Here is a 13,324-nt window from a genome sequence, read left to right as displayed (position 1 = left end):
ATTTGGAAGAATGTTTTCTTCCAGAATTTTGTGTTTCAGAATTTCTAAGAATACTGTATTATAAAAACAATATTAAGGACAGTCTTCACCCACAGCTTCCATCAATCTCACGAGAAATTGGAAGCGGTTAAGATGAAAACACACATACATACCTATCCTTTGATATAGTGAAAAGTCTTTATTTGCCAATACTCTAATTTAACACACCAAATGCTAGATTTATAAATCAAGTAAAAACAATGTGTCTAATGGCCAACATGAAGGGAATTTTAAGACTATATCAAACTGAGTGATCCTCAAAAAATATGAACTACTAGTTTGGAGTTTTGTGAAGAAGTTGTTAGATTTGAAAAATATTTCTATTCACGACCAATTTTTTAAAGACTTATTGCAAGGTAGGTGTGTTTCTTCTAAAATGTAAGATAAAATATTTTTTAATCTGATCACCACTACAGATGCTTCTTTCATAAATCAGTAAAAACATATTTGAACTTAAAACAACAACAACAAAACTTTTCAAGCAATTCTCTGCCCAAGGGTTTTTTCTGTCTCTAATATTTGCTAAATGTTTCTTAAAATAAGTGAATGACCTCTGTGTTCATAAAGAGGAACTTTATGGTAAATTATGATGCAAACAATGTCCTCATTACTACAGAAATGTAATACAAATAGAAGCTGCATTGTGCATGGATGGCTTAGAATGATGATAGACTTTTTATTTACATCCATTTATGTCTAGCCCAGGTCAGCATTTACCACCAGTCTCTACCCACTGAGAGATGATTAGTGGGCTATGTAAAATAAATTGGTGGTTTCAGTCCAGTACCTGATGGGCAGATGTTCAGTGGAGCATGAGATAGCATACTTGCTCACAGCATTAGAAAAGTAAATGACTGAACAGGCATGGAAACGAACTATTCTTTCTATCTCAGGAAGCAGTCCCTCCACACAGTTATGACAAGATGGTAGGGAAAGCTGCACTTGCACTAACTATGCGGCACCTAAACTGAATAGAGTACCTCATTTTTCATTGCCTTCAATCTGGCACTTTCAACATTGTATGCAATTGCTACACTTGCCTACATGAAGACAAAGTATGAAATACTTTATTATATCCAAGTGTTTAAGTTCTGCTGACGTCCAATGTAAATTCCTAAACTAAGAACTATGTCAAGATGGAGTCGCAGTTGAGTGCATGTATTAGTAACTTAAAGGTAAAAAGTATTACAGGGATGTTGTAATTTTCCCAAAACCAAGCATTATAAAACCCAGGAAATTCAGAGTTAAGGTTACATTTAAAAGAAATCCAAAACATGTTCAGGCAAGGAATGTACAGTTGAGGCACCCAAATGACTGTAACTCTGCCTAGTAGCAATTGCATGCGATAATCATATGATTAAGGGATTTTAGTGTTTAAGATTAAATATCAATTTTATTTAGGCTAATCTCTAGGGTAAACCAAAAATGTTGTAGCAAACCAACACCTCCTCCATCTACAAAGCTAGTCTTAAGCGCAATTAATTTTACATACTATGAATACTATACATTAAAACTCTCTTATAGGGAACAAGTAAACCTGTATCTTATTCTAAGTTTAGTAACACATACTATATATTTATGACATTACTGTATTCTTCACAGGTTTTAAGACTGGGATTTTCAAAAGTAGCCAAAGCGAGTTAGGTATCCAGATACCATTGAAATTCAATGGGATTTGAGTGCCTTTCAACAGAATTTGGGCACCTAACTCCTTCAGCTTCTTTGAAAATCCCAGCCTAACACTATAAATGTAGAAGAATATTACTGGGTAGTTGTGCTAAGTCAAAATGGTAATTACTATTTTGAACATGTAGAATGAATTGGATAGTAGAAGTGTATTTATCTTGTAATTACATATTTACTGTTTATAATTCACGAAAAAAGTATTTGTTCCTTGCAAAACAAGTTTACATGAAATATTAATGCTTTATGAGCAGTGTAAGAACACATTAATCCATAAAATGTGACACGTACAAGGAAGCTTTATACTGAAAATCGAATGTAGCAAATATTACATTGCTTTTCAGGGGATCACTGCAGTTTTACAAGTGTACATCCAGTAAATGTATAAACATTACCTGGTCAAACCAGGCCTACAAGCTAGCTATTTTATTGTTTTAGAGAACAGCTATCCTCATAACAGCTTTGCTACTTAATGAACATATTGCTTAGTAATTTATAATCATATTTTCATGATAGAATAGGGTGACCAGATAGCAAGTTTGAAAAATCAGGACAGAGGGTGGGGGGAGGGGGGTAATAGGCACCAATGTAAGAAAAAGCCCCAAATATCTGGACTATCCCTATAAAATCGGGACATCTGGTCACCCTATGACAGAACTTACCTAGTACTACAACCACTGCTGGCAACAGCTACATGAACTGATATAATTCATTAAAAATATTTGTTTGAACAGACTGTCTTGGCAAATACAAAAAAAAAGCACATTCACTTTTAGCATGGAAGTTTGACTTTCCTACCGCACCATTTATTGCTGGCAAGGGAGCAACCAGGACTGCCCGTACAAAGGATAAATGTGGAAAGTGAGATCTCACTCAGTTACTAAAATCAATGTAATTACGTATAAAAGACTTGGGTACCGTACTATTAATAAATCAAGCATTAAAGCAACAAGTTAACCTAATGTTCTTCTCCCAGCAATACTACTGACCCCAAAGTGTTCCAAATAGCTTGTAATAAACTAGCCATAAACTGCCAATTTGTTACTCAAAAAAATATCAAAAGAAAATTTCTGGGACAGCACTGAGGTCTGGTGGTAGATCCCAAAAACTGCACCAAGTTTGAATCTTGAGTGCTTTGCTTGCAGTTAATTCAATTGCAAGGAAGAAGGGATGAACTGAGTGATTGGTTCTGTAATTCACATCTCTATGACCTCTAGCAAAACAGGAAAAATCAGATTTACATTAGATATTTCAAATGTATATAAGCAGAGGAAAAAAATCTAAGAATTGTTCATGCCCTATTTATACATGAAGTGCCAACAAAAATGGGGCTTCTGATTTTAGGTTTAACACCAATAAAATATAAAATCGGGGGTGTCTATCTTCTACAGTTTTGCAATTTGATTGATTTTTTTTAAACTTGCCTACCCATAAAATCTCTGGTGTAGTGGTACCCGTGTTGCATCTGTGTGATGGGGTATTAAAAATAATAAATAAATATCAGTACTTATCCAATAAAACACAGAAAAAACAACAATAGAAATGGTTACTTGTACCTAAGGGCAATCATATGACTGTGGGAATGTGATTTCTAAAGTGCACTAATGTATTACACATCAGTTGGTGCATGCAGACCCCACTGGTGCGCACTAAAAGGTCACATTACAAAGAGATTACTTATTACCAGTGTACAAAGACAAAGCTCCCCAAAATCTCAATTTTTGGACATCTACAGAGAACTCAAAATTGTTAACAATAAACCCTGAAAACCCCCCAAAACAAAAATCCTAAAAAAAAGGTATAAAGCCTAAATTTAAGATGTCTGATTTGTAAAGTTTATACTTTGTTCTTAAGGAAGATGGGTTTCTCAGGTGGTAACTAAACCAAAGGTGTGAAATTTACCACAGATGTTCACAATGGCATGTCAGCAACCACTATTTTGCACAGAGGCTTTGTAAGCCCATCAATGTTTGGTTTTGAACAACACCCACAAGACTCATTTGTATCATTCCCTCATAAAAAGTGAAGCTCTATTAATGATACCACTGTAACAGAAAATTAAGCAGAAATGTGCTCCAGTGCACGTGGCGGATATCTGAATAGACAAGTAAATAGTCTAGCAGTTTTGGATCCATAACTAGATCTAGTGTTACGCTTTACTTTGCCTGAGATCATAAGATTTATTCTAGCTTTTATAAAGGTATAAATTGAGCTAAGAGGCTTATGTCACAGCAAATGCAATACATATGAATATTCAATTGATTATAACAGTTTTCTGCAAGTTAAAGTCGTGAGGAGCACTTGAGTTACAATTGTTAGAAAAATAAGAGAGACCAGTGAAGTGTTCCCTGGGAGGGAGGAACGTAAGAGCAGGAACATACTTTTCCTTTCACTATAGCATTATTCTCGTAAATTTAAGAAGAATTAGTCTATTACATATGTAATCTAAGACAGTGGTTTTCAAATGGGGCCACTGGTGCTCAGTGGAGCACTTACAGGTCAAATGGTGCTGGCTCCTCTGTTTCAAGTTGTTTCTAGACTTTTCATTACTAAGAACAGCCTGGACCACTTGATAGATGGGGCTGAAAACATGGAGCAACATCCAGACTATTTGCCTTCACATGGAATCAATGCTACTTAAGGGGAAGAGGAAACCAGAGCTATCAGTGAGACAGGAGCTGCCAGACATCAAGAGAGAAATACCCCAGGATAAAGAGAACCCAGCTGCAAAGCAGTATGTATGTCCACAGTAAAGGGAGAAAGAAAAATAAACAAGAGGAGAGAGGAACAGAATGGGTGAGGGACAGATGAAGAGCAAAAGTAGACTGATTCCTCCCCCCTCCCCCAAAATAATAAAAGAGTTAAAATATACACATTTTCCTATTACCTTCACACTTAATGCTACCGTAGCGGTCAGATCTTGCATGAATGGGAGAGGTGAATAACAGAGGTGATGATCTACAAGATACTCTATTCAGAAGCAGCCCACATTAAAACAATGTTTGAGAACCCTCAGTCTAAAGGGTTGAATATTTTCCCAACTTAATTTGTGATATCCTATCTGCCCTTCAGATAGGTGCAACAGTCAGAAGTTACCATAATAATAAGTTTGTGTAAATTAGGAAACCTCTGGAAACGAAGAAACTATCAGTTATATTCATATATGGCTATATAACAGTTTCATCATAAAAAATGTAAAGGAATTTCAAATGAAACTAGAGAAAGAACAAACAGGCTTACCACTTGAACCATTTTGAGATATCTGGCATATCTTGGATCCTTGGCTACAGTCATGACATTTTCTGCTGCTGCTTCTGTTTTCTGTTGTCCTATCTCATGTATGTTATTCTGCTGTATACAGAGAACACCGTATGTAAATCTTGAGCAACAACACGGACCAGGAGTACACAAGTAGAGTTCAGCTAATAAGATTTGGGAGTAAGGTAAAATTATCTCCTCTTTGCCCCAATGGGCAGACTATAGACTTCTACATGTACACACATTGCCACTTGGGATTACTTTCATTACAGTGTTTGTCACAATATATTTTTGAAAGAGAAATTGTTTTCAATAGCATAAATTTAATTATATTCAAAGTTTGTGTGTTAAAGAAGTCATGAAAAAGCTGCTGCGGTCAGGGGACAGGCGCCCCTCCCCTGGCCCCGACCTACTGAGGCTAGGTGCCCAGGTGCTGCTGCAGGGAGAGAGAGCTGCCCACCGTAGACCCCGGGAGTCCCACTGCACCCCAAACCCCTCATCCCCAGCCCCACCCCAGAGCCTGCATCCCTCACCCCCTGCACCCCAACCCTCTGCCCCAGTGTCACACATCACCTCCATATTGGTGCACATAACAAAATTCATTCCACACATGGATGGGAAAAATTAGAGGGAACACTGGAACCCTGGATAGAGGGAGACTGGGTTCCCCTTCAAGCCATCAACAAAAGGTCCAGGACCTTCACCAGGCAAGGTTCATGAGGTCTAGTGGGTCTAGAATCTCGCTTTAGTTCTAGCACATGGCTGCTGGACTATTACTGGACTGGACTCAATTTTACCTTAAAGGTGTGAGACTAAAAAGTGACCTGGCTGGAGGACAGAGTCACTAGACAAAGCAAGCTGACTGGGGGTATATCTACACAGGGATGAAAGATACATGGCATGGGCGCGGCTGGCCCAGGTCCGCTGACTCCGAGTCATAGGGCTAAAAATTGCTGTGTTCATGTTCAGGCTTTAGCCTGAACTCTGGGACCTTCCACCCCTACATGGTCCCAGAGCTTGGTCTCCAGTTTGAGCCCGAATGTCTACACCACAACTTCACAGCTCCAGAACCTTGCGACCTCAAGGCAGCTGACCCAAACAGCCACGTGTTTTTTTTATCCCTGTGAAGACCTGAACGGTGGGTGGATCAACAAGGCTATAGAGAGGAAAACCTTGACACCACCACATCCAGCCACAAGATGGGTGCACTGACTGGTGAGTCACTTTGTCACAGTCTGAATCAAGGACAAAGCTACACAAGTTTCTGAGAAGCTTACATTATAGGTAAGGCCCTGTACAAAAATCACAGTTGGCAGGTGGCAGAGAAATTGTGAAAATGCCCCCAAACTATAATCTTTAAAAAAAATTTAAAAGCAAATGTCTACAAACTCTTTAATACAAAAAATTAACTTGGCTAGTCAATTTCAAGGACAGAACGAATTTTACAAGTAATGTCAGTCAATTTGGACTAAGGTTACTTGTAAAATTCATTCCATCCTTAGCCCTAATTACAGGACATTAAGATGACATTTTCAGTTGCCAGATGCCTACTTGATGCTACCCCTTGGACTTGGCTCTGACACCACCACCAAAGTGGCAGTGGCTCATCATCAGAATCCTGAGATATCTATCTAGCTCATAATTTCCCCATGTTGTACTTTTTACCTTTAATGGATAAGAGTAAAATGGTAAATTTTTACATTAGGTAAAACATTTTAATTGCTATTTGAGTAATCTGTGTAGCACCCTCTAGTGGTAAAATGTATAAACTACCTTTTTTTATTAAACCCCTGTGCCAAGTGTTCGAAAGTCATGTTATCAGCAAGTGACCATACATACTAGAGAATCAACAAAGATTGGACACAACTAGCTTTTAAAGTAATAATTTGACAGTTGTGTCAGAAATTTTAAAACAGTTTGTAAAATTTCATTGATATATCTGTTTAACATTTAAATATGTATTGTTCAGTTAAACATAAGGAATCTTAACAGTAATATCCATTACACATAATGAGAATACAAAACCCACAATACCAGATTAAAGAAAAATTCAAAATCTTTAAAAAAAACTTGAGTCAAGCATATTGTTTTGTTTGTAGGCGGAATACATAGAGAGAACAAATTTCAATTGCATTTGATTAGATTTTAAAATCGTGAACATTGGCACAAATTAAAAATACTTCTTTATACTAACATACCAATAACTCCCAAATGACTCTGATTTTAGTCCTAACTTATTCCCCATATAAATTGAGTGTTCTCACTTAAAGTTATGAAAAAAAAATACAAAAGATTAAAGAAAGTACTTTTGGCTAATATAATTAGAACATTAGCTTTTTGCACTAATGTTTCCCTCATCTATCATTTTGATCTCCAATATTTGGACTTGGGAGGACAGAAAAAGGTTAAGCTATTAAACTCATTCTACCAGACTATGTCAAACTGCACATTTGTTGTTAAACTGTCCATCTGAAGATATGAACCTGAAGCCCACTTTCAGAAATATGTAGTATTGCTTTAAAATGCAGAGTCAGTGGAAGTTTTCAGAGAAAAGTTGAAAAGAACGGCTAAGTATTGACTGATTGTGCAGTATTGCCTAAGAAACTGTCCACGTTTGCTTCTACTTTGCTATTTCCCTTTAGGGTCAGCGTAAACGAGCAGAATGTGTCTAAAAGTGAGACAGATTATTTCATACCACAATTCTGCAGATGAATCTACAGTTACTAAGTATTAATAAGCCAGGAAGAGCAACAATCTGTTGGATTTTCAATACTGCAGCCATTGTCACTTCACAGCAACTCCTGCCAAGTTTGAGACTTTATCCATGCTCTTTGCTGAGGCAAGCTATTACACTGTAATTGCTATAAAACAGAGAAGAGTGGGAGACTGAGGGTGAAATGATCAGGAAAATCCATCACTTCTCTATCTCAAAAATAAGGCAAGAGAGTCTTGCTTTGTGAAGTGGCCAACAGGAGTGCTAATTCTTAATAAACCGAGAGCATGTGTAAAGCATATCTAGCTCCTTTATGCTGACAATCATTTATAGTAAAAGTGCTCCTCTAATAAACAGAGGATTTAATAGGGCAAGCATGAATTTGCAATAGAATGTGCTAGAAACTTGTTAGTTTCAGCTGAAAGATCAGATTCTAAAAAAATTGTAGAACTGGAATGGTGGGATTTGAAATTTTAATCTCATGCATGACGTTCCCTGACCCTTCTTACCTACCTAGTTCAAGTTGACCTTTCAATGGGATTTACGAAAAATGTAGGAAATAATTTCTCAGTATAATATTTATTAAATGACTTAAAACATAATTTAACAAAAAAGTGTAAGAAGCTTTTTAAAAAACAACAACAAACACTTAAATAACATGAAATGGAAAATATATTATAGAGTTAAAGTTTGATCTGATTTTTTCCTTACACATACTTGTTCGCTCCATCTTGTTCAACCAAGAGGAAACACTTTCCAGGAAGAAGAATATTTTTTATACTTTGATACTTACTTCTGACTGAGGAGATACAGATACTGAGTGCTGATCTGTAGAGGCTTGTGGAACTGGACCATTTGTAACACTGTTCATATTTGCACTCGATACATCAAACTTGACATCTTCCAAGCCGGGAATAGATGACAACTGAATGCAGAAGACAATTTTCAAATAAAAATTAATGGAGATATCCTATCCTATCTCCTAGAACTGGAAGGGACCTTGAAAGGTCATTGAGCCCAGCCCCCTGCCTTCACTAGCAGGACCAAGGACTGATTTTTGCCCCAGATCCCTAAGTGGCCCCCTCAAGGATTGAACTCACAACCCTGGGTTTAGTAGGCCAATGCTCCAACCACTGAGCTATCCCTCCCCCCGTGATCGTAACATCTTAAGTTTAGCCGATAACATGTATTCCTATTACCTAGAAGTCAGCACATACACCAGTCTAGTAAGAAATTCAACGGATAGTAGCCATGTCAGCAAGACAATAGTTTTGAGTTTCTTCATTCAGGCCTGGTCTACTAGAGTTGCGTGAAATTTTTTAGACAAATAGTTAATTCGCAAAAAGTGTGCTTCATTTGACTCAAAATTATGGTAAATCCATGTCAAGTTCACAATTATTTTGGCCCCAAAAATATTTTTCAGGACTTAGATACTGAGTAGCGGTGCCTCTCTTATAACTTTTAGCCCAGTGGTTAAAGCAGTCATCTGAGATGTGAGAGACTCAAGTTCAATTTGCCCCTCTGCCCGAGGGGGAGAAAGGATTTGAACCGGAGTCTCCCACATTACAGGAGAGTGTTTGAACCACTAGGCTACAAGATATTCTGAGGCTGGTCTCAGTGTCTCCTATTGAAACTGTTCCACTATATATAAACAAACAAACACTGGAGAAAGGACTTGAACATCCTAAGTGCGTACACTAATCGCCAGGCTAAAGAGTCATTCTGGTTCTCTTTCCTTGGACCAGTAACTACTCAATGTCATTTATAATGACAATACGTAGTCATTCATGATTGCTTAGATTCTGCAGATGTTGACAGCATTAGATATTCATCCAAGACAACCCTCCTACTCAGCCTGTACAAGCAGGATTTTTCAATGCTTCTATTTCACAACCTTCAAGAAAGATAAATATATAGATGCATGGGAACCTTCCGCTTCTATTTAAACTTTTGCACTTCAAAGTTTGAGTTAATTCCAAACAGAGGGCCTCCTCCTAGTGAAATCAAGGGGAGTTTTGTTACTAATGTCACCAAAAGCAGGATTGGGTCTAAGTTTTATATCTTTTTTTCTAATTAATTGAAATATATTTGTAAGTAAATGACTACAAAGCGGTATCTTTTGGTCATACGGGATATACATTTTTTCATCCAAATTCCGCCTGCTCCTTTGTTCCGTGTTCCACGACTGTTTAAACTGTACATTAAGTGGTAAAGCATGAGAAAGTAAAGAGTTTGAAGCAAGTTTTGATTTAGCTTGAGCTGTAATTTAAAGTTGTCATTCTGACAATTTATTTTAATACATTAAATTCCATTACAGCACAGTTCTGATGACAGTTGTACTTCAGTGCAAAAGTCTGCTAATTATAAGGAAGTTAGACTTTGAGCATCATAAACAAAAACCACCAAAACACATCTCTATATACACATACACACCTTTGCATCCAAAATGTTAAGCGTTGTTTCAATTTGTTGGATACGGAGAGATAGAGCTGACAACTTCTAGGAGAGAAAAAAAATTAAGACATGACTCAAGCACTGTTCAATGCCCTTTTAAAATCCAAAACTGGTGATGGTAAATCAAGGAACATGTAGACACACAAGAAATATACTTCTGTCCTCAGCATACTGAAGATGAAAATAAGTGACGTGGCAACCCTTGTTAGAACAAGAACGAAGTGTACTAACTGTACACCATTAGACACTGCTTCATTTGATTCCTATATAGCATGTGTTGGCATTTAAAGTAATTTTACTACCTACAGCCCTTTCCCCATTAATAGCAATGCTGCCAACAGGCAGTAATGGGTATATATAGAGAGTCTACATGCAAATGAGAACAATAGTTAATGAATCTTACTCAGGTATTGGGGTAATGAAGTAGGCATACTGTATCCTCGAAGTTGCTTGCTTCAAAGAACTTATATCAAAAATGTGAAAGATAAAAGGTGAGACGCATATATAAGTAACTGACATACGAGGAGGGACTAGAGGAGAAAAGAGAAATCAGAAAGAATACAGGGAAGTGAATGGGAGTCATTTACAGTCAAAACCGTTAGTAAGCCAGAACAAACTAAAACCTTACCATGGTCCAGTTCCATCTCACAAGCAATTTTTGTATAAAGTTCTTTTAAAATGTAACCTATATTTTTTAAAAAAATTAATCCACAAGAACCGTCACTTCTTTATCTAACCATTGCCATATCTAGCCAGACCATAGTAAAGTCGGGTAGCAGATATGTAGCATTTTGACTGCATTCTGGCATGCTAGTAAGATTCTGCCCAGCTCATAAGCAGAACTTTAAAACCTCAAAAAATGGCAATCCTTGCCAACACTTTAGAGAAATAAAGAGGGGCAGAGTGTGACAAAAATTAGTCTCTTGACTTGTTTACAGATGAGTCTTTGCTCTTTACAATAAATTAATCTGCTGTTTATTTAGAAAAAACAAGCCACAATCATGTGATGGGGGTACATACGAAGGTAGCTACATAATATTACACGTCTTGTTTAATTTGACAAAAGCCAGGAAATTCAAATTAAGGACAGTGTCAGACTCAACTCTGAATTTCTTGGCTTTTGCCAATTTAAGTCGGGGCCTTTACATTTAATATAATTTTTGTACTTAATAAAAAAAATGAATTTATATTTCACAAAATACATATTTACCCACCGTTTAAAATATGTAGTTTGCACATGAGACTTAACAGTTTTTGTGTGTGCTGATTAAATATATAGTTCCGTTTTGGAAAGTGTGTATTTAATAGGCATCCTAAAGGAGATATTGAGGTCCTATGGCTTCACGGAAATCTCCTAGATTTTAGAGTACTGACAAAAATTCTATTGAGGTAGTCAAGCTGCCACAAGTACCAAGAGCTTCCTCTGCTAAAAATCCAGAATTATGTTTAGTTTCTCCTCCTCAACTCTTTATGCTGGCAAAGTAGCCAAATATTACATATAAGAGTCAGGCGGATGATTCAAGACAGCATTAATAGATAACAGAATCTTTCATATCTGTATTGTCAAATCCAATTTGACTAAATTGTTACCACTGGATAAGACTGTTTGGTACTCTAAAGCAAGCTAAAGGACAATCACAAAAAAGCTACTACTGACACCCTCAGCAAAAATGATGAGGCAAGAAAGCACATTGAGACTGAACTAACATCTCATCTTCAGAAGAAGCCCTTTCAGAAGGAAGACAGCTTGCATGGTGCTGCCTGTGGCTAACCAGAAAACTTTCTTGTGCTGTCAATATGGAACATTTTCATAGGCATTAAGTTCCCCTTGAAAACCTGTCGCTGTCGGCTGATTTTAGCAGTTTGAAAGAAAAGAAACTAAAAACTGGCCCACATTATGCACTAACTACATGTCAATTTTTTTAAATCAAAGTAATTTTAAAGCTATAGGACAAAAACACATCTTAAATCATTACCTTCTTTAAAAAATGGAGTCAGAAGGAGCGAGAAAGAGAAGCAAGACAAAAGTTCGATAGTTTGGTGATACTGGATAGTTACATTATCCAGCAATGAAGTAGGATCAGATTTATGAAACGGACCTAGTGCCCCTGCTTCAAATAAGCCACAGCAAATTTTTAATGGCTGAGCCATGCTGAAGGAGGTAATGCTGAAACTCCATCATCTTCCTCCTTACTCCCAGTTTCTTGGTAATGTACTATGTGTACGTCTAATGTAGGAGCTGGATTTTATAATGTCCCATGAGAATTAATGTATGATTTGATTTCATCCTGTCAGCCACCCTTTTTGAATAGCACAAAGGAATGACAGACCAGAACAATCCATATGACTGATTATGGTCACCCTTTTGTTTTAGGATAATTTATAATGTCTGCTATGGTTTCCTATATGTATTACAAATTAGGCACTCTAGTTAAATATACATTTCTTTGTTTTAAGGTTTTAGTAAGTAAGAGACAGGATCTTGTATTGTATCTATGTTAAGGGGATTAGAGGAATGTTGAGGGCCTGAAGCCCCAATGTGAATTGTTTTACTTATAAGATTTAGCAAGGCTTGATTTACAATGTATTCTGCTGAATATACAATACTGCTGTCTGTATACCTTTGAAGGTTTCTGTAAGAGATTGTTTGTGTGAATGAGGAATGCATGCATCAGGAAAAGATAAGGTGTGAAAGCCATCACAAATGTCCAGATGGTCAAGAAAAAGTGAGAGACTTGGAAAGACCAGGAGATAATCAGAAAACATCCATTGTATCCGATGCTAAACATGTTAGCAGCATTGACGACCTCAGAGGTGAGGCAGGCACCCCCGAAGGCGAGACAACAAATGGAAGATAACAATGGGAAGCCTGACAATAACCATCAAATGATAACACCACTTAAAGACTAATGATTACAGGATGACATTGCAAAATGCATGGACTCAAATGGAAATTTACAACTATAAAACTGGGGTGTTTTGCCATGGAACTCTGGGTTCAGTCCTGCAAAGCCTCAGAGCATCAGATCGTGACTGACAAGAGCCCAGCTCCTCACTCGTGCTCAATCTAACTGGCCATTAGATTGACTCAGGCTACAACAGACTGGCAACTATAAACATCAACTGGCAGGTGTGTGTGTGTGTGTGTGTGTGTGTGTGTGTGTGTGTGTGTGTGTG

The 13,324-nt window shown here is 37.2% G+C and overlaps 1 protein-coding gene across 1 annotated transcript in view; it reads right to left on the bottom strand.

Annotated features, from left to right (window-relative positions):
* WASHC3 (WASH complex subunit 3) overlaps window positions 1-13,324 on the bottom strand; it is a 36,772-nt gene that overhangs the window by 16,073 nt on the left and 7,375 nt on the right. The window contains exons 4-6 of the mRNA XM_024208145.2: window positions 10,127-10,192; window positions 8,487-8,618; window positions 4,963-5,073 (exon numbers count right to left, since the gene is read on the bottom strand). Of these exons, the coding sequence (XP_024063913.1) occupies window positions 4,963-5,073; window positions 8,487-8,618; window positions 10,127-10,192 (309 nt within the window). The remainder of the gene's footprint in view (window positions 1-4,962; window positions 5,074-8,486; window positions 8,619-10,126; window positions 10,193-13,324) is intronic.

This window comes from Terrapene carolina, unplaced genomic scaffold (genome assembly GCF_002925995.2).
Source record: "Terrapene carolina triunguis isolate 2854851 unplaced genomic scaffold, T_m_triunguis-2.0 Scaffold247, whole genome shotgun sequence".
Lineage (NCBI taxonomy): Eukaryota > Metazoa > Chordata > Testudines > Emydidae > Terrapene > Terrapene triunguis.
This window is presented reverse-complemented; position numbering and strand designations above follow the sequence as displayed.